Source organism: Eretmochelys imbricata, chromosome 8, assembly GCF_965152235.1.
Source record: "Eretmochelys imbricata isolate rEreImb1 chromosome 8, rEreImb1.hap1, whole genome shotgun sequence".
Taxonomy (NCBI): domain Eukaryota; kingdom Metazoa; phylum Chordata; order Testudines; family Cheloniidae; genus Eretmochelys; species Eretmochelys imbricata.
In genome coordinates, this window is record NC_135579.1 from 383,159 (window position 1) to 405,336 (window position 22,178).

The 22,178-nt window shown below is 47.6% G+C and overlaps 1 protein-coding gene across 1 annotated transcript; it reads left to right on the forward strand.

The window, feature by feature from the left end:
* The first annotated feature begins 7,000 nt into the window (after positions 1–7,000).
* GFRA3 (GDNF family receptor alpha 3) lies at positions 7,001–21,910 on the forward strand. Its single transcript, XM_077823466.1, has 8 exons — positions 7,001–7,043; positions 14,707–14,979; positions 15,859–15,951; positions 17,751–18,096; positions 18,178–18,287; positions 20,023–20,157; positions 21,313–21,443; positions 21,773–21,910. Exons 1-8 carry the CDS (start codon positions 7,001–7,003, stop codon positions 21,908–21,910), a joined length of 1,269 nt encoding a protein of 422 aa, XP_077679592.1.
* Positions 21,911–22,178: the final 268 nt, after the last annotated feature.

The following is a 22,178-nucleotide window of genomic DNA, read 5'->3' on the forward strand; positions in this document are numbered from 1 at the left end:
GATACAGAATGAAGAAAGAATGGGTACTTCAAGGTGCTGTAGTCAGTGTGGATCCCACAGTAGGGTGCTCATGCATGCCAGACTGGATTCTTTTCACGAGCAATGTCTATTGGAGCCACACATGTGCCCTGAGCCTCCTTGTGCTCCTATACAAAGACAGAAAGAGCAAGGCAGCTCTTGCTCTTGGCCCTCCCTCAGTTTCCACGCAGTTCAAAGCCCATGCAGCTCAGGAACTGGGAATTGGTCCTGCTTCGAGCAGGGGGTTGGACTAGATGACCTTCAGGGGTCCCTTCCAACCCTGATATTCTATGATTCTATGATCTCAGGGCCCTGAAAGCAGGGATGGAGGATGAGTTGTGGGATCCACACTGACAACATCTCAAAGAGAAAATAGCTGTTTTCTTCTCTGAGTATGTGTCACTATGGATCCCGGTGGCTGACCAGCAAGCAGTACCCTCTTCCAGATGGTGGATATGAGGATTATCAGTCATACTACTCAAATAAGGATTGAAGCACTGCTCTTCCAAACTTGATGTCTGCCTCAGCTGCCAAGTCAAGTGTGTAATGTTTAACAAATGGCAGTAGATTACTCCACAGGGCTGCCTTACAAATCTCAATGGTTGACACCTTTCTGAAGCATGCTGACCATGTTACCTGTGTTCTGATGAGTGTACTTTGGCGTCCAGAGGGAAAGGCTTGCCGGACAGCTGGTAACAGGTGGAGATTAACTGCATAATCCACTTGAAGAGTCTCTGTGATGAGACTGTCTGGTCTATTGATACACCTGGTATGTCTACAAAGCGACAAGGAAAGAGAGAGAAGGGGCATAGTCCTGTCTAGGAAGTAAAGAAGCGCTCTGGAAATGTCTCACGTGTGAAGGTTCTTTTCTTCTGGAGAAGAATGAGGTTTCAGAAGGAAGAATGGTGGGGTGATTGACTTATTCATGGGGAATTCCGAGTCTACTTTGGTCATGAACTTGGAGTGTGGTCTCATCACTTTGTCCCTATGAAATTATGTGTATGGCACGCTCACTGAATGTCTGTGCTGACATAATGGCAAAGAAGAAGACCATCTTGCCGGTAAGGTGGTATAAAGAACATTTGGATAGAGGTTTGAAGGAAGGCTCCATGAGACATAAAAGGATCACATTAAGGTCCCAGGTGGGTGTGACAAAGTAGAAATTTTTTGTAATATTTTTAATGAATCCTATGGGATTAACGCCTCAGTTTCCCTCTATACTTTGCATTGCTACCTGGGGGGTGGTGGTTAAGTCTCCTTTTGGGGGCAGCACAGGCCATGAGATGTAAATGTTGCCTTGATGTCTGAGATGCAGTGAGAGTCATTAAGGAAGTGGCTGGAACCTGCTGAAAGTGACCCATATCAATGCAGAATCTGAGACAATGGGAAGCCCTAATGACCAGAACATTCACACCCAGCAACCTAGATGAAGGAGATCCCCTCCTCCCCCTCCTGCAGCTCACAGCAGGGAAGCTGAACACATTCCCAGCTCTAGAACAAAGGACTGAGGTGGCAGGCAGGGGATAAAAAGTTTGTTTCTGGAAGAAGCTGGCTGCTTTCACCTGGGACTGATGAAGAGGTCAGAGAAAGACAGAGCCGGAATAGAGTCCACTACAGTGTGGCTATTGGATTGTGCTGGCTTGGCCAGATGGAGTATGTTTTAACCTTAATTTTTCTATGCTAACCTAAGCACTTCCAATCCTGTGTTCCAGTATACTAATAAATCATACTCTGTTTTGAAAACGCTGCCTGGAGTCACTGCAAATACTTGCTGAGGTGCATTAGTCCCTGAAAACCATACACATCTCTAACTAGGAATCAATCTCAGTTGAACTTGCTGGGCAGAGCTCACAGCATGAAGCAGGAGTGCTGGAGTTTGGAGGCTCGGTCTGATAGGCAGAGAGGCTACATGGCCTACCCTGAAGGAAGAGCAAGACCCTTTGGGGGTCTGGCACATTGAAGTGGGTCCTCCAAGAGACTGTTTAAAAGCTGGGGCATAGCAACAGTCCTGTAGATCCAGGACAGGGTGCATGATAGAAGGCAGTCATGAAAAAGGCTCTTGATAAATCTTGACACTATAGGGTGTGAGTAAATGGAATGTGATTGAGCTGGCACATGATGCACTGATATTGCTGTTCTGTGGACTTTTAGAGAGATAAATGCCAGTCCCGACTGTTTCTGAAGAAGCAGCACATAATCCAGGATCCTTGGGATCTGAGCTTCGACTGGATTTACATTGGTTTGGGTCACCAATATGGCAAACCTCTTCCATTTCAGGGAGCAGATCCTCCGAGTGGAAGCTTTCCTGCTCTGCATAAGAATTTCTTATACTTGTCTAGAGGGCTCCCATTCAGTGATGTTCATTCAGTCAGCGTCCAACCCATCACGTGCAGTGACTGTGGGTCCCAATGAAGTACTTGAATCTGAGACACTGTATCCAGGCAAGAGGGAAGGCAAATGGGAGGTTAGCTGCACAGCTGGAATAGGTCTGACAGTCAAAATTGCTTTGACCAGTATAGAGCTATGATGAGAACAGTAGCCTCCCTTGTCTCATCTGCTCTTGGATATATCTTGGGGCTGAGAGGGATTGATGGGAAGGCACAGAGGAGACCTTGAGACCACTGAAGGAGAAAAACATCCAGTGAGATCCTCGGATCATTCCCTGCACCCCACACACTGAAGCAGAAGATTTTAGTTCTCTGCAGTGGTGAAATCACCAGAATATCAGGTCTAGGATGGATTTCTGCAGTGACCACTCATGGTTGGTTACTACATTTCTGCTCAAGAAATCAGTAAGATCATTGTTGACCCCTGAAAAATACAGGGTCAATGGAGTCACTCCATGTTGGTGACGCTGTTCCCAGAGCTCACTGGTTTCCAGGCACAGTGGAACAAGCAAGCACCTCCTTGTTTGTTGATACAGTGCCTCATCAATGTATTTTCCATCAGGATCTGCACTACAGAGCTCCGTAGAAGAGGTAGGAATGCAATAGAGGCCAAGCCGATGGCCCTCAGCTCTAGATTGTCCATGTGCAACTTCAGACTGTATGGAGACAACACTCCTTGCATTTGGAGGTGAAGCAAGTGGGTGCCCCAAACTGTCTCTAATGGGTTCATAATAAGCACCATTGCTGAGGAGGAGGTTAAGAAGGACACTCCCTCCCTCATATTCAATGGTACTAGCCACCAGACAAGTTCTTGTAGGACTTTGGGTGGTACCATGACCAATTTGTTCATGTAGTGCTTGGCTGAGTACACTGTCCTTAGTATTGTAATGTCCACAGACTAGGTCTGTCAAGCAGCATCACATAGGTACACACCAACATGTGTCATAGTAATCCCATGCATCTCCTGACCATACTGGACAATCTTGCCATTATGTTGTAAACGAGCAACTGAAAGGACCTGAATCTGTGTTCCAGCAGATATGTTTGCACTGACCTTGAGTTGGGTTGAAAGCGCCTATGAATTCTGTAATTTGTGATGGTGAGAGATCATTTTTCATAGTTCACCAGGAGCCCTAACTGAAATAAAGGGAGACGATTCCCTCTAGAACTCTCTTGGTCTCATCCTGGCCTTACCCTGATCAGCCAGTCGTACAGGTACAAGTGAAGTCCCTGATTCCTTATCTGTCCTTCTGTCAAGCACTTGGTGAATACTGTCAGTGTTGTGGAGAGTCCAAAGGGCAGAACCCTGTATTGGTAATGACTGGACCAACCGTGAATCTGAGGTACTTCTTGTGGGTTGGGTGGATGACAATATGGAAATATGTATCTGGAAAGTCAAGAGCCAGGATCCAGTCTTGAGCTTGGAGCAATGAAATAATGGAAGCAAGCATTACCATCCCGAATCTGAGGTGACACATGTATTTGTTGAGTCTCCTCACTTAAAGTGACAGTGCGCTCACTGTCTCTCACACTTCCCTAACACACACACAAACACACACTGTCTCTCACACAGACTGGCTCTCACACCCACATATACTCTGCCTCTCGCGAGTCACAGTCCCCCAACACAGATTGTCACACACACACACACACAGAGTCTCACACTCCCCAACACACACTCCGTCACACAGTCCCCCAACACACAGTCACACACACTGTCTCTCACATGCACTGGTTCTCTCTCACACACACATACACTTGTATTATTGTTGTTGTTACGACTGCTTGGTACTTCCTGTGAAAATGTTCATGGTGAGCCAGGAGTGGCTAGGGGCTGCAGGAGGGCCCTGGGCTCTGGCAAGATGCAGCCCCAATGTGACAGGGTGAAGTCTGCCTTGAGCCACTGCCAGTGTGTGTCAGCAATGGGGGGTGGGGGGAGGAGGGAGAGGTTCTGGGGGTCTTTGGCGGGAGTGGTGGCTGTGCCCCCTCGACACACTGGGGTCAGCAGCACTGGCTGGGGACTGCCTTCAGTGGAGCATAGGGGCACCAGTTTAATAATACCACGTAAAGCCCCATAAATTCTAAGGACAGCCCTGGCCAGCCTTTCCCCAAAAAAGTCTATTTTTGAGGACCCAAAAAGGGAAATGATGGGTGGAACAGCCCAATATTTTGTCCATGAATTAAGCCTATTTCCAAAACACACCATTTTAGTTTATTAATTTCCAGTTCCACTCTTTTTGTTTACCAGGCATAATCTTAATACAATCCTTGAGTTACATCAGTAGGCCTTTTTGTCTGGACTAATTCAGTCCATCTGTCTCACTTTTGCACGTTTTCCCATCACCATTTCTTGTTATCAGTTACTGTGACATTTTATGAACTTTAATTCACTTTTGCAGTTGAGCTCACAATTAGGGTAAATTTGTAGGCCCAATTATTACAACTAAAGAATCACCCCTGTATTTCTCAGGTACCTCTTCTATGACTCCTAGATGGAGCAACAAGGCCACTTCCTACAACATTACATGTCTTAATATTTAAAAAATTACAAAGTGAAGGGTTGCTGCCTTAACCATCTGTTGATGCAGAGCAGGGAGAGAAGTCAGTGCAGCTGCCATCAAAATGTACAGCAGCAGCAAAAAGCTTTCGGAGTTGGTGCCAGATAAGATATTACCATTTTAATTTTGTTTTAAATTAACCAAAACATTAAGAAAACCCCTTTTTAAATAAAAAACCAAACCCAGAACTTAGAAGAAGAAGAAACTCTGAAAACTGAGCTTCCTGCCTTAGAATAGTCAGAGAAGTAATGCACCATACTTACAAGCCAAAACAGAGTTCCAGAGGAAAACAAAAGAGGATATGTGAAGTAGCCAATCAGGGTCCTTCCACTTGCAAGGTTAAAGGTCACCTTTTTGTTGGATATTAACATTTATTGTAGTTAATGTTTTTTAAATTTGGGGAAACAATTCTTTGCTGAACATATTAACTAACCCATTGACTTGAAACATGTATTTAAGAATGCTACCAACTGTACTGAATCAATAAGCAAGCTATAGTATTCAAAAACGACAGTTATTACAACAAGTTTCTTGTACATTCAGAATGGGAGCTACATTCTCTAGCCTTGCCTGTGCAACCAATATTATTTGTTACTGACAGTTTATGTTTTCTGGAACAAATGCTGAATTTGGTGTGTCCTTGGTCACACTTGCAGTTAAACCTGTTCAGGATAGCTCAGTGGTTTGAGCATTGGCCTGCTAAACCCAGGGTTGTGAGTTCAGTCCTTGAGGGGGCCATTTAGGGATCTGGGGCAAAAATTGGGGATTGGTCTTGCTTTGAGCAGGGGGTTGGACTAGATGACCTGCCGAGGTCCCTTCCAACCTTGATATTCTATGATTCTAAGTACTGTTTAGCTACAGTCATTGTCACCAAGGAGAAATTTCTGAAGTGTAGACAAAGTATCTGTTTTTTCTGCACCCTCAGAATTAAACTGCTGTTGTGTTGGGAAGAATCAGAGAAATGGCAGATCAGTGCAGAGTTCCGGGGACAGTGAGACATGGATCAGGACGTCTAAAAACTTCAAACAAACCCTTTAAAACGACAGTAGATATAGTAGATGCTGTGACTAGTCACGGCAGGTTTCCTTTCAGGCGGGTTGCGCTCCTACCTGTTACACTTTGGACCCAGACAATTTCCTGTCAGAAAGAAAATGAGCGGAGAGCTGCACTCGACTAGTAAATGACCCTAATCTACCTTTATTACAAATAATTTCCACAAATAGGCTGGAAGCAGAATGCGAATCAAGCAGTACCTTGGGCTCTTCACTACCTTGACTACCAGCCCCATTCCCAGCCCTTGTTTTCCCACAACACCCCCCTCAACCAGCCCCCCCAGGCCCCAAAAGGCTCTGTTTCACTCCGGTGACTTTTTACTCTCTCTTTAATCACATTTGGGTGAGAGGTGCTCTCCAGCAGGGCAGACCCATTCTGGGTATGGGACCCATCACTGCCCGCCTGCACTTCCTTATCACCAACCCGATGGAAGCTGTGGCGCTGGGTCAGCCCGCTTCTGAGAGACAGGACACCGAGTTCCTCCTGCACGTTGCTCTGGGCACAGGAGTTGGACCTGTTCCCTGCGGCCGGCTACCTTGCTGAGGTCAGGGTTTCTCTCTCAGACCCCTCGCCCATCCAGCTGGCCAGATCTGACACATGCAGATACACAGACCCGCCGAGGAAATCACACGCGCAGACACAGCGCCACAGACAAGGCTGCACACGTGCGGCCACCCACAGCAGCTGCGAGACACCTGGGCCAGCTCCAGAGGCTGGGGGAGGGCTGGCCGGCCAGTCCGTGGGGAGGGGGCAGAGCCCGCCGAGGCTCGGGGGAGGAGGCTGCAGGCAGCTGGGGGAGCAGGACGCGCAGACCCGGCGGAGCGCAGCGGGAGGCTGCCCAGTCTGCGCTCAGCACTCGGACAGCGCAGAGCCGGGAGGCGCCTGCCCCGCCGAGCCGAGCCCCGAGAGGAGCATGTGAGCGCCCGGAGGGACATGGGGACCCGCTCGCAGCGGAGGGACCTTCCGCGCCTGCCCGGCTCCAGCATGGGGCTCCCTCTGCTGCTGGGGCTGCTCCTCTGCCGAGCCGGTAACTGCAGGGGTCTCCCGGGGTGCGGGGTCTGTGCCCGCGGGCGTGACACGCGGTCCGAGAATTTACCGACTCCCGGCGCCGAGCCGGCGCCGAGCTGCGGGGCGTCGCTAGCGGCTAGCGGGGCTCGGAGTGTGGCGGGGCCGAGCGGCTCCGGCCGCGATTTGCCTCTCCCCCGCCTCGCTCCTCTGCGCCCGCAGGTGCCCCGGCGGGGGGCAGGCAGGCTGCCCCGCCCGGGGCTTCGGGACTGCACTGGATCCCCCGGGCGGGCTCCTGGAGGCTCTCTTCCCCCGCCCCGGCTCGGCCCCGGGCTGTGCTGGGCCCGCTCCGCCTGCTTGGGGTCCGGCTCCCAGGGCTCCTGGCCGCCCCGCTGCGTGTGCCGCAGCCCAGGGGCTCGGCGCAGCCTCGGGCGGCGCAGCGCGCAGGTGGGTGCGGACGGCTGCGCGGGAGCGGAGCGCGCTTTGGGGGAGCCGGGGTCTGGCGCTGAGCCGCTTTGTTTTGTACGAATAAGCAAAGGGCGGAGGTCTCCCAGCTCTGCCCGAAGCCAGCATCAAGAGCGCTCCCGTGGGGGTGGCGACCTGTCTAGGGACAGTTTTTATACCGGGTTAACGATCCGGGTTTGAACCCAGTGTCGGTAAAGGGTCCCGGCTCTACGGCTACCTGTCCGTGTGCGTTAACTCACTGTAACTGTGTTCTCACGAGCGGTGCTTTCGGTTAAAAAATCACACCTCGGCCAAAAGAGTTACTTCAGCCCAACACCCGAGAGTGGAGCAGGCTCTGTATCTGTTTGCGGAAGCGACGGCGAAGAGTTTCGGTTGGGATTTGCGGCTCCATCCTGATCACTTGCAGTTATGGCCAGGACCCAGTTTTCGGTGCCAAAGAGCAGAACGGGCTGGACTGGATGATCAGGCGCTCTGAGCAGGTGTTTCGTGGCCGATTTACAGCAGAGAAACCCAGACATCCCTTTTTTGTAGCGAAGGTGTCGCATTGGTAAGGACGCTGCAGCCAAGCCTTATTTAGAGGCCATCGTAGCTGAAGTTTGCTCGTGGGATGCTTCACCGAAAGTGAACTTTGCATTAGCAAGGGGTTTATTCTGGCAGATCCGGAGGCTGATGGGTTTTTGTTTACCTTAGGGCCCACGGAGCGGCTAGCATCTCACAAGAAGGCACAGGTTCCTTTGCAGGCCACTCAAAGGGGTGCTAGGGCAATAAAGCCTCAGCAAAAAATTGGCATTTGCTCTTGGAGTTGAGCTGCATTTGGGGAGTACTTGAGTCAGCACCCAGATGTTGCTACCGTGCCCTTTCCTGGTGCCCTTTCCTGGTCGGAGGCATCTATCTACATGTTTTGTCTTCTTCTACAGCGGAGGGTCAATCAGTGAGCTAAGGAGGTTCTAGGTTTTGCCCCCAGTTTAATGATGTTTTGTAACCATTTAAAGTTCATAGAATATCAGGGTTGGAAGGGACCTCAGGAGGTCATCTAGTCCAACTCCCTGCTCAAAGTAGGACCAGTCCCCAATTTTTGCCCCAGATCCCTGAATAGCCCCCTCAAGGATTGAACTCACAACCCTGTGGTTGTCCAGGCCAATGGACAAACCACTGAGCTATCCCCCTCACCCTCACGGGGAAGACTCAATTGGAGGCAAAGCAGCTGATAAATTCCCCCAAAGCAGCAGGTGCCCAAAAGCTGCGAACAGCCCCAAAGTGGCTTGCCAGGCTCAGAAGAGGCTCATTCTTTGAAGCCAAGACAAACTCATTGGATTTTCTTGGGTCCAGTAATTACCCTCAGAACCAATTTTACAGAAGTTTGTGTTCCTGGAACCAAAATATTAACCACAAATATGGGAATTACTCAAAGTAAAAAGACTCCTCATGGGTCTGAAAGTTGGCCCCGGGGAGCCAGAGCTGGGGGAAAGAGACAGTTCCTAGTCCCACTACTATCGCCAAGACAAGAGGAAGAGGCAGATCTGAGAGGAGACAACAGAAGGTGGAAGTGGCTGCAGCTTCTTTTCAGGAGTCACTGGGACCTGCAACATCACCACTAGTGCCACATGCTCTCATACAATCTATTTTACTGGTAGCCAAACCAATAGCTAGTGTGTGTTCTGCTCCCAGGTTTCTTGCACTGCAGGGCCTGTGAGGGTCCCCGGGATTGAGTGAGCATCTGGATTCTGTAACTAAATGACAATCATAATCCAAGAGCCTCACCTAGTGATGGCAGCTGTGAACAGAGGCTGTCTATGACTGCTCTCTCTCCTACTGTTGCAAAGTCAGGGGAGCTTAGATTATAAAAAATTTCTCTACTGACAGGCTTGCTAATATCGCCATACAATCATCACAGAGCCAGTACAACTCACTTTGGAATTTGCATTGCTGATATGGTTGAAAATATAGGAGTTACAAAACCCATTTCACTCTACAGCTCTCAAACAGTCCCAGAGTCCTGTCTGTGGCAGTAGATATGGGGATGATTTTGGAGCTTTCAATCCAGTAAAGCTGAAATTGCTAAAAATCATACTGACTGCTTAAAAAATAAACTGAGACAAGGTGGGTGAGGTAATATCTTTTATTGGACCAACTTCTGCTGGTGAGAGCTCAGTAAGCTCGAAAGCGTGTCTCTCTGACCAACAGAATCATAGAATCATAGAATATCAGGGTTGGAAGGGACCTCAGGAGGTCATCTAGTCCAACTCCCTGCTCAAAGCAGGACCAATCCCCAATTAAATCATCCCAGCCAGGGCTTTGTCAAGCCTGACCTTAAAAACTTCTAAGGAAGGAGATTCTACCACCTCCCTAGGTAACGCATTCCAGTGTTTCACCACCCTCCTAGTGAAAAAGTTTTTCCTAATATCCAACCTAAACCTCCCGCACTGCAACTTGAGACCATTACTCCTTGTCCTGTCCTCTTCTACCACTGAGAATAGTCTAGAACCATCCTCTTTGGAACCACCTCCCAGGTAGTTGAAAGCAGCTATCAAATCCCCCCTCATTCTTCTCTTCTGCAGACTAAACAATCCCAGTTCCCTCAGCCTCTCCTCATAAGTCATGTGTTCCAGACCCCTAATCATTTTTGGCACCTTAGAGACTAACCAATTTATTTGAGCATAAGCTTTCGTGAGCTACAGCTCACTTCATCAGATGCATACTGTGGAAACTGCAGAAGACATTATATACACAGAGACCATGAAACAATACCTCCTCCCACCCCACTCTCCTGCTGGTAATAGCTTATCTAAAGTGATCACTCTCCTTACAATGTGTATGATAATCAAGTTGGGCCATTTCCAGCACAAATCCAGGTTTTCTCACCCTCCACTCCCCCCCCCACAAACTCACTCTCCTGCTGGTAATAGCCCATCCAAAGTGACCACTCTCTTTACAATGTGTATGATAATCAAGGTGGGCCATTTCCAGCACAAATACAGGTTTTCTCACCCCCCCACCCACCCACCCCTCCAAAAACCACACACACAAACTCACTCTCCTGCTGGTAATGGCTTATCCAAAGTGATCACTCTCCTTACAATGTGTATGAAAATCAAGGTGGGCCATTTCCAGCACAAATCCAGGTTTTCTCACACCCCCCCACCCCCATACACACACAGACTCACTCTCCTGCTGGTAATAGCTCATCCAAACTGACCACTCTCCTTACAATGTGTATGATAATCAAGGTGGACCATTTCCAGCATAAATCCAAGTTTAACCAGAACGTCTGGGGGGGGGGGGGTAGGAGAAAACAAGGGGAAATAGGCTACCTTGCATAATGACTTAGCCACTCCCAGTCTCTATTTAAGCCTAAATTAATAGTATCCAATTTGCAAATGAATTCCAATTCAGCAGTTTCTCACTGGAGTCTGGATTTGAAGTTTTTTTGTTGTAAGATAGCGACCTTCATATCTGTAATTGCGTGACCAGAGAGATTGAAGTGTTCTCCGACTGGTTTATGAATGTTATAATTCTTGACATCTGATTTGTGTCCATTTATTCTTTTACGTAGAGACTGTCCAGTTTGACCAATGTACATCGCAGAGGGGCATTGCTGGCACATGATGGCATATATCACATTGGTGGATGTGCAGGTGAACGAGCCTCTGATAGTGTGGCTGATGTTATTAGGCCCTATGATGGTGTCCCCTGAATAGATATGTGGGCACAGCTGGCAAGGATAGGTTGCAAGGATAGGTTCCTGGGTTAGTGGTTCTGTTGTGTGGTATGTGGTTGCTGGTGAGTATTTGCTTCAGGTTGGGGGGCTGTCTGTAGGCAAGGACTGGCCTGTCTCCCAAGATTTGTGAGAGTGTTGGGTCATCCTTCAGGATAGGTTGTAGATCCTTAATAATGCGTTGGAGGGGTTTTAGTTGGGGGCTGAAGGTGATGGCTAGTGGCATTCTTCTGTTTCTTCACTTCCGCGGTGGGTATTGTAGTTGTAAGGATGCTTGATAGAGATCTTGTAGGTGTTTGTCTCTGTCTGAGGGGTTGGAGCAAATGCGGTTGTATCGCAGAGCTTGGCTGTAGACGATGGATCGTGTGGTGTGGTCAGGGTAAAAGCTGGAGGCATGTAGGTAGGAATAGCGGTCAGTAGGTTTCCGGTATAGGGTGGTGTTTATGTGACCATTGTTTATTAGCACTGTATGTCCAGGAAGTGGATCTCTTGTGTGGACTGGACCAGGCTGAGGTTGATGGTGGGATGGAAATTGTTGAAATCATGGTGGAATTCCTCAAGGGCTTCTTTTCCATGGGTCCAGATGATGAAGATGTCATCAATATAGTGCAAGTAGAGTAGGGGCGTGAGGGGACGAGAGCTGAGGAAGCGTTGTTCTAAATCAGCCATAAAAATGTTGGCATACTGTGGGGCTATGCGGGTACCCATAGCAGTGCCGCTGATCTGAAGGTATACATTGTTCCCAAATGTAAAATAGTTATGGGTAAGGACAAAGTCACAAAGTTCAGCCACCAGGTTAACCGTGACATTATCGGGGATAGTGTTCCTGACGGCTTGTAGTCCATCTTTGTGTGGAATGTTGGTGTAGAGGCTTCTGCATCCATAGTGGCCAGGATGGTGTTATCAGGAAGATCACCGATGGATTGTAGTTTCCTCAGGAAGTCAGTGGTGTCTCAAAGGTAGCTGGGAGTTCTGGTAGCATAGGGCCTGAGGAGGGAGTCTACATAGCAAGACAATCCTGCTGTCAGGGTGCCAATGCCTGAGATGATGGGGCGCCCAGGATTTCCAGGTTTATGGATCTTGGGTAGTAGACAGAATATCCCAGGTCGGGATTCCAGGGGTGTGTCTGTGCGGATTTGATCTTGTGCTTTTTCAGGAAGTTTCTTGAGCAAATGCTGTAGTTGCTTTTGGTAACTCTCAGTGGGATCATAGGGTAATGGCTTGTAGAAAGTGGCGTTGGAGAGCTGCCGAGCAGCCTCTTGTTCATATTCCGACCTATTCATGATGACAACAGCACCTCCTTTGTCAGCCTTTTTGATTATGATGTCAGAGTTGTTTCTGAGGCTGTGGATGGCATTGTGTTCTGCACGGCTGAGGTTATGGGGCAAGTGATGCTGCTTTTCCACAATTTCAGCCTGTGCACGTCGGCGGAAGCACTCTATGTAGAAGTCCAGTCTGCTGTTTCCACCTTCAGGAGGAGTCCACCTAGAATCCTTCTTTTTGTAATGTTGGTAGGGAGGCTTCTGTGGATTAGTATGTTGTTCAGAGGTATTTTGGAAATATTCCTTGAGTCGGAGACGTCGAAAATAGGATTCTAGGTCACCACAGAACTGTATCATGTTCGTGGGGGTGGAGGGGCAGAAGGAGAGGCCTCGAGATAGGACAGCTGCTTCTGCTGGGCTGAGAGTATAGTTGGATAGGTTAACAATATTGGTGGGTGGGTTGAGGGAACCATTGCTGTGGCCCTTTGTAGCATGTAGTAGTTTAGAAAGTTTAGTGTCCTTTTTCTTTTGTAGAGAAGCAAAGTGTGCGTTGTAAATGGCTTGTCTAGTTTTAGTAAATTCCAGCCACGAGGAAGTTTGTGTGGAAGGTTGGCTTTTTATGAGAGTATCCATTTTTGAGAGCTCATTCTTAATCTTTCCCTGTTTGCTGTAGAGGATGTTGATCAGGTGATTCCGCAGTTTCTTTGAGAGCATGTGGCACAAGCTGTCAGCATAGTCTGTGTGGTATGTAGATTGTAATGGATTTTTTACCTTCAGTCCTTTTGGTACGATGTCCATCTGTTTGCATTTGGAAAGGAAGATGATGTCTGTCTGTATCTGTACAAGTTTTTTCATGCAGTTGATAGATTTCCACTCCATACAATATATAGCATTACAGTGTGGATATGGATATATTGTATGGAGTGGATAGATTTCCACTCAATACAATATATAGCATTACAGTGCTAATAAACAATGGTCACATAAACACCATCCTATACTGTCACAATGCCAAGAAACTACTAAAAAGGCATAGCAGAATGATAGAGACTCATGGGCAGCATGACTTGAAAAATTAGAAGGCATGGGCAGCAGTCCAGCATGGCGTCACATGTCATGCAACCAGACTCTACTGCCTACAGCAAATAAACTTTTGAAGCCAGCAACAGTGGAAAAGGTGACAGAACAAATTAAACGATGGTGACAGCAAATAGTATGAGAGGTGCCAAAGATCTTCCTGAACTCCAGACAGTACAACCAGCAACCTAATGACAAAGATAAGATGGAGGGCAAGGACAGGTATCCAAAGAGCAGCACCAAGGCTATACATGGTGAAAGTATAAGGCAACTCAACCGCCACAACCCTTGTATCCTAAGAATAACCAAGGAACAATTGCCCTCAAGAGATGGCCCACATAGATTCACACACAGGAGCTACAATAGAAACTGACAATGACAATGTAATTAATTCCCATTAGTTACCCTGAGAAGGTGGCAAATACATGCCAGTTAATGAACCTGCACAAAAATCTCCAGAAGAAAAACACCAACAGATGAAAGGACTTCAAATAATATCCCTCTAAGTGGAAGAGCCCTAATGTTGCCAAGTTTCAAAGACTCCTACATTGTTAATTCAATAATTTCAATTAACATCCATTATAGGAAGAGAGAAGTGTCCTATATAAAAAATGTATATATACTGATATATCTCTAGTTAATATTAAGGGTACCATTTATTACCATAAGAATATGTACCATTGTTCATAAGTGTCGTAGGTTCACTATAGTTGTTATTCTGTACTGCAAATGGCTTTTTAAATGCAGCTCTTATACCTAGTTCCAGCACCTGAGTTTTCCTTGGGGATCTTCTGTCCCATGTAAGTACTGAACAGCCCTGATCCTGATCAGGTTTGGAAGATTGCAAGACACCCATAGGAGGGTTTTTTTATAAAGCTGGCAAATGGCTTTGTATATAATCTCTTGCTATCCCTTTGCACCAATGTGAGTTCCTTTTGATGTCCATCCTCTCATTTCTAAAGGGAGGGAGCTCTTGTTCCCCACCTGTCCTACACCAAAGGCAGAGGATTCCATCTCACCCAGATCAGATACACTTTCCCACGGCTGCCTTTGCAGAGATGTTCTTGCTGAGATAGGACAGAAAGCCTGCAGTGATGGTACTGGAACAATTATTGTGTGGCTTTCTCCCTGAATGAAGCCCTATCACTCTGTCCCTACTTCAACAGGAGGCCTCCTTGCTCTTCCAAGGGACTGCATAGCAGCTGAGAAGATTTGCCTGATGGACCCTGCGTGCAATGCCACCTACCAGGCCCTGAAAAACTGCTCCCTTGATAAGACGCGTTTCCTCCCTCTGAGTCCTGATGCCAGAGCAAGGTGCCGGGATGCAAAGCTAGACCTCAGAAGCAGCCCTTTACTGCACTGCAAGTGTCACCGGCGCATGAGGAGACAGAAGCTCTGCCTGCGCATCTACTGGACTCTTCACGCCAGCTTCACACGCGGTGAGATGGAATCATTGTTCATACGCTATCTAGTAATTACACAAACCTCTGCGCTATTAATACACACCCCAACAAGGGCAGGAGAGGGGTGCAGTGGAGAATCCTGCCACAGCTCACTCTCCAACCCTGGAGGTGGTTGCTGGAGAAACATCACACGGGCTTCCACCTCCTGGGGAAGAGGAGTCACTGGTCCTTTACAATAAATGTTTAAGAAATTAATATAATAAGCAAAGCTTGGACACAGATTTCATTTTTGGTTTAAAACTTATGACATGAGGTGGTGAGTTTATGTTCATGAAACAATTCTGGGGCTGGACCCTCAGGCTAACCAACAGGACTACAGAGGGTCAGAGAGAGGGGTAGGGTGAGAAGGGAGGTTACGCTGCAACCTAAAGAAACACAGAAAGTTGGTTTTGTCCAGCAGTGAGCAAGGGATTAATTAAAATGAGAAAAACAGTGTTATCCTGAAAGCTGCTGTCTCACTGCTTTACTGTAAAAAGCTTCTGCCTAAAACTTCCCCCTCTCCCTGCTGTAATTTTAAAGGGTCAGTGCACATATCCTCATGAATGCTGAGACTGAAAAGGAACAAATGAAAACTAGATCTAATCCTGGACACAGAAGCCAATGAGTGACTCCCATGTCAAAGCTGCTTAGTAACACAACAGTATCTCTGATAGGTCGGGGCCATGGTTTGCTCTTGCTGGCTCTGCCTGGTTCTTGAGTAAAGCAGTGTGTTTCTGGATGAACTCCAGTCCTGTGGGTGCAACCAGATATGTTTTGTGTGTGCATGAAAGTCTCTCTAAAAGGAGAAGCTGGTTCCAGTGTGTCCCCCTCCCCCCGCCGCCCCACATCCCTGAATGTGTGTCTCACCTTGCCTAGGTTATTTCAATTTGGAGACTTCTCCTTATGAGGATCCAGCAAATGAAGAACCCTGGAAGATTGACTACAACAAGCTGGCAGGTTTGGTTTCAGGTAGGGATCATGACAGGTACACATTTTCCCCTTTTTCTTCCTTTCTCAGGGGCCACCTACTGCGCTGAGGATTATTAAGAGGGAAAATATTTTGAGGCAGCACCCCTGTTAAAACTGGTCAGGGGAATATTGGCTCCAGAGGACCTGAGATAGACAGGTGAAGCTTTTGGAGTCAGCATGTCAGAGAGTGGGGTGGATCCGTAGATCCCACTGCCTGTAAGTGAAGCTATCCAAAAGGTAACCAGTTCGGAGAGATTAAAGGGACAGAGTCAGAAGAATGGAATGCATCAAGGAAAGCCCAACAAGGAAACAAGTCTAACAATTTCCATTTTATACATAATCCAGAATTTTTAAAACTATTAAGATATAATAAATATTGGCATTTTCTCCATTATTTTTATTTTCCTTTAGCTTGTTTAGAAAAATCAAAGATTTAGTTAACAGACAGGTGAGATTCCCTCTCCGTTGGACAATATCCACTTATTCCAAAAAGCATTACCAGACAGAAAAAATCTTCCATATGCTCTGATATTTGGTGTACCGCAATTTCTCTATAAGACATCCCAACTAAAAAGAAAATATACATTACTTAAAAAGCACCTACCTCTGATTTAGGCCTTCTTATGGCCTGCCCATATCATGGAGGATAGATCCATCAATGGCTATTAGCCAGGATGGGCAGGGATGATATCCCTAGCTTCTGTTAGCCAGAAGCTGGGAATGGGTGACAGGGGATAGATCACTTTGTGATTACCTGTTCTGTTCATTCCCCCTGAAGCACCTGGCATTGGCCACTGTCAGAAGACAGGATACTGGGCTAGATGGACCTTTGTTCTGACCCAGTATGGCTGTTCTTATGTCTAGTGTTCCCTGAGTTGCCTTCTAGTTTGTAAACTTAACTAAGAACAATTAGGAATATTTATGACCAGAGAGATAATTTTATAATGTATGGTTTCAGAGTAGCAGCCTTGTACTCCTTTTCTTTTTACAATGTATGTTACTTATGGTGGTTCACAATTTTTTCCAGTGAACTGCTAGAATGTCAGTGGCATAAACCAGCATATGTGCCATTCAGTTTACTGCTCTTTACACCATATATATCTTTCATTGCTGTCCTCAAAAGGAGTGTGTGTCAGGATATGGGTTTATTTCATTGAGCAATTCTTTTTATTTGTTCAAATAACGGAATCGAATCAATCTCACCAAAGATATATCTATAACTTTTTTGTCATTGTTGCCAACAAAGCCCTGAACTCTTTTCATAGACCTTTATGTTCAGCTGGAGTTCACCACCACTTTACATGACCTTAGATATAGTCTTTTTCCCTTATCACTGTCCTCTTCACTAGCAGGACAAATGTTTGAAAACTGTTTACCTGGGCCCAGAACAAGGTTTAAATGCTGTTTTCAGACACTGTTCCCCAGCAGTCATAGAGGAAGGAGAGTAACTCCTCCTGCTCCATAAGGCAACGAGTGAGCCATAACAGACATAGGTGCGAGCCAGTGAAGCACAAACACCCCCCCACCCCCACCAAACCACATTCCAAAGAGCAAGGCTAGTTCAGGTGTCCGCACGCCTTGGGACTAGGCCTGAATCACACTAGCACTGAGCAGAGTCAGCTTGCCTGATGCCCCTCCCGTTTTCCTGTGAATCTCTGCTGAGTGATCACTAAATTGCAGTGTAACAGAGGATGGTAGCCTGCCCTCTCCCAGGGGCTGCAGAAGCCTGCAGCTCCTCCTGCCCACACCTAAAATCTCCTCTGGGATTTACTGTTCCTGGGTTTCTGTTGGCTTTTCAGGTTCACATCTAGCAGGGGACAGTGCAAATCCCTGCCTGAAAGCAACTCACTTCTGCAGTCTGAATAAGAAATGTGTCCATCTGCGCACATATTATGCATCCAGCTGCACCAAGGGGGCAGAGTCTGGAGGCACCTGTGACCAGCGAAAGTGCCACAAAAGGCTACGACAGTTCTTTGAGAAGGTCCCTGAGGATTTCACCAAGAGGCTCCTGTTCTGTCCATGTCAAGATGAGCTCTGTGGGGAGCGACGCCGGAAAACCATTGTCCCTGAGTGCTCCTTCCAGGACAGCATCAAACCCAACTGCCTCCTTCTTTTGGACTCCTGTATCAAAGACCATATCTGCAAGTACGTCTGTCAGCAAGGGGCATTAGCCAAGTGAAAAGGGCAGTCCTGACTCTCATGCTTTTCTTCTTCTTCTTCCTACAGATCCCGACTGGCTGATTTCCAACAGAACTGTCAGCCTACAGGCATATCCCCAGATGGCTGTTCTCAGCACAACCATGCTGCGTGCCTGCAGGCTTACATGGGGATGATTGGTAAGTGGTGACCAAAGGGGAACATAAGAAGGCTTGATGAGGAGCATGCTCTCAGGCATACATGGGGATAGAGGGAGTGACAAGAGGGTGTGCCTGAAGGTGTATGGAGCTGAGGACTGGCAAGGTCCAGGCCCTGATCTTATCAGAGCTTAAGGTCATGGTATTGAAGACACTTGAGGCTGGCCTATGTTGGTGTTTTCCCTGACCCAGTGTAGACAGAGCCTAAAGAGGAACTCATTTAGCATCCATAATATCTATGACACCTACAAGGCCAGAGACTATATATTCTCCAATTCTCCTGCCATTGACGAGATAGCAGCATCACCCCCAATTCTCTTATACCAAATCTATTTTGCTTCTTACAAAGGTGCTAGGCTAGTCTACACTGGCAATGCTAAAGCGCTTGGTCGTAGCTCAACGAGGGGCATAGCTCCTAGCTCTGGGGCACTGTCTACACTGGCGCTTCACAGCGCTGCAACTTGCTGTGCTCAGGGGGGTGTTTTTTCACCCCCCTGAGCGAGAAAGTTGCAGTGCTGTTAATTGCCAGTGTAGACAAGCCTGCTTATCCTGCAGTGCCTGAGCAGCAGAGCCCTGCCCAGCTGTGTGATATAGCCACTCCTGACATTCCAGCCACTGGATGTTTTACAGCCACTTTATCCTTTTACTATCCAAATGAACATCCATTCTCAGGGTCCTTGGTTGCTGACACCTTAAACCCTGTATTCCCTCATAGTTTGGCTGCCTGAGCCCTGATGGGACATTGTTGGTGACATATCCAGCAAAAGCCTTCATAGAGGCCACAGGGGCACTGGGATATAAGATGTCCCTGGTCACACCTGGTTGTGGCCAAACTGCCAAAGCATCCCAAGGTTCGCTCCCTGTGACAGCTGTAATAGACATGAATCTGCTAACAGTGAAGCTGTATAGGCCAGGAATGAGTGGGCACTTTAACTGCATTTCCAGACTATCCCTGTTTTTTTGTAAAGTCTTCATTGTGTTAACATGGTCACTGAACTGTATCGCATAGCCAGGCTGCAGCTGCACAATGTTTATCTGGGAACAGGCCACAGGCCATCAGTTTGTTGGCAGCGGTAACTGGAAGTTACGGTAGAAGAGCATATCACTGCCGCATGCCAGTGCTCCTGTTTCTGGAGAGGGGTAGGGGTGTCTCCACGCTCCGCTACACATCTTCTAATTTACGGCTTTCTTCCCATAGGCAGTAATCAGTGTGCTTCATTGTTAGGACCACTTAGGTGGGGTGCAGCAGGCTCCCTGGCCCTTCCTGCACCTGACTCCTCAAGTACCCCAGACAGCATGCACCTCAGTGCAGAGGGCTCCCTGCCCCCCAGACAGCATGCAATTCTGTGCAGAGGGCTCCCTGCCCCCCAAACAACATGCACTTCTGTGCAGAGGGCTCCCTCCCCCCAGCTCCTCCCTGGGCAGCTGTGCCTTGGCGCATTTAGGTTTAATGATAATTCATGATACATTGAAAGTAATACATACAAACATCATTTAGCTAAAGTACATAGAATCTGCCCAGAGAATGGGCCTCCCTAGCCTGCAGCATGTCCGGGGACTCTAGAGGCACAAAGCATGAGTGCGAAGGCCATGGTGTGATGCCCTGGTTAGAGGCAGTGGCTGGTACTCACCGTCTCAGAGGGTTACTGCATGCAGCCCACCTAAAGGTTTTCATACAAACAAATCTTGATTCTCATTTCTTGGGGACTGGGAACAGGTACAGCCATGACACCAAACTATGTTGGTAACTCCAGCACAGAGGTTTCGCTGTGGTGTACCTGTGAGAATAGTGGCAACCAGCAGGAGGAGTGTGACCAGATACGCAGCATGTTCATTAGCAACAAATGCCTCAGTAAGTGCTATATGACAAGCAACTTGGGACACAGATTCATCATAATTAAGTTCAAACTTCTTACTGCTTTCCAGGTCCTACATCACACAGCCCCTACCTACAGCTCCAACCCGCTCTCCTTTGGCATTTCCCTACCCTCTCTACTCCACCACTAGCGTCTGCCTAGATACTCCCTTTGCTCTTACAGGCATCTCTGAACTTTCTTCCACATTACACCTTATCCCCAGATCTGTTCACAAAGTCACTTCTCTGGCCACATTCAACCCCTCCCAGAGACTCACTTCTGCAGTCTTACCTATAATAAGTGAGGGGGTAGGAGAAGTTAAGAGAGAAAACCAGCATCACACTATATCCATGGCTTACTGAATAATCACATGATCTCACCACCATCATCTTGTCCTTCCTCACCTCCCCTTACCTCTGACCCTCATTTGCTGGACAGAACCTGGGATTTCAGGTGTCTCTGTGAGACACTTAGTATGGTCCTGGTGCTCAAAAAATGAATAGCAATTTGACCCACCACAGCCTGGCACAGACCATATCAATGGGCCAGAAGCTCAGCAATAAACTCTCAAATCCTGGTGGCTGAGATTGGGTAAAATCCAGCTGTGAGTGGTAGCTATGTCCAGAGCCCCTATTCCCCTTAACTATCTCTGGCATCCCAGCAAGCAATGGGCTTTATTAAGATTTAAATATTTTATGACTGTAAAAGCTTCCAAAGGGCATCAAATAAAGAAACAAGCATCACTATATAATTGTTTAATATTAATGTATTTTCTGTGTATATAGTACTATATAGCGAAATCTCATACCAATAGAACAGCTCCAGCCCACTCACACTGCCCACCTCAGACACACCCCCTTAGGATGACAGAAAGTAGAGGTGGAAAAACCCCATTCAGACCAATCAACTGCATCCCAGATACCATGCGAGATTGGTCCCTGCAGTCTGCTCTATGATGCTTTATCCACCACATGTCCACTCCCCACAGTAATATGCCACTGCATACAATATTTACACTCACCAAAGCAAAATCACCCTTACAAACTCCAACATGTGAGCTTCCCAGGGTAGCCCTTCGGGGAGAGCTATATTCCAAGGTGAGCAAATCCGGAAAGCACCTTCTTAGACATTTGTTTGACTTCTACCTGCAGAAAACACAATTCAGTCTCAGATGCATCTGAGCCAGGCAACTCTGGAGGGGCAGGAAGGATTGTTTCACATGCCTTCCCTGAGTTTCCAGGGGGACAGCACCAACACTTCTCTTGCTTCAGAAACGTGCCAGGTATGAATTACTTTTCTACCTTCACAAAGCACCCAGTGAAGTAGCATAGAGAAAGTAACTAGCATCAGAGAAACAAGCAGCTCTGGACACCTGAAAGAGGGAGCTGTGCATGTATCAGAGCCTCAGAAAAGTACCCCCTCCCCATTGCCATTCTAGTTGCTCCATCCCATAGGTTAGCAGAGGGGCCAGTGTGTAGGGGCAAGAGCCATATTACTTGGCATGGGACGTTCCCAAATCCTCAGTACTAATCTCAGAATGGGAGATCCTGCAGCCAGGGGCCTGAGTGAACTCGATCCAATTTGAATTAATTTCTCCCTTTCCCTTCCCAGGTCACCAAGACAAAGACATGGCCAGACATCTCTGAATACAACAGCATGCCCATGGCCTCCTCTGTGTATTCTGGAGCTGGTGTTTCCTGGCCCCCAATGGCCCTGCTGCTACTCCTGCTCCTGCTCAGCCCACCTTAACTTGGCACAACAGGCATCTGTCCCTTCCACATAATTCTCGTCACTCTGCACCCAGATATTGTCCTACTAACTCCCCCTTGGGGAACTGAAGACCTCCAGAGAAGAGGAACTGAACAGTCTCCCCCAGAACAGGAAGGCCTTCTCCTATTTCACTCAGTTCCTTCTGCAGCTAGAACTGCAGGGGCTGGTTGTCCAACACTATCTCCTTCCCCCACTCCTAGCACTGCAAGAGGAAGAGTAGTCAGTTGGGAGACTTTAGGGCACTATT

Excerpts from the sequence above, each read along its gene's own strand:
- GFRA3 (XM_077823466.1), top strand. The coding sequence starts at position 7,001 with ATGGGGCTCCCTCTGCTGCTGGGGCTGCTCCTCTGCCGAGCCG. Across the intron at positions 15,952-17,750 it reads GCTGGCAGGTTTGGTTTCAG|GTTCACATCTAGCAGGGGAC; the intron begins GTAGGGATCATG and ends TTGGCTTTTCAG. Across the intron at positions 18,097-18,177 it reads ATCAAAGACCATATCTGCAA|ATCCCGACTGGCTGATTTCC; the intron begins GTACGTCTGTCA and ends TTCTTCCTACAG.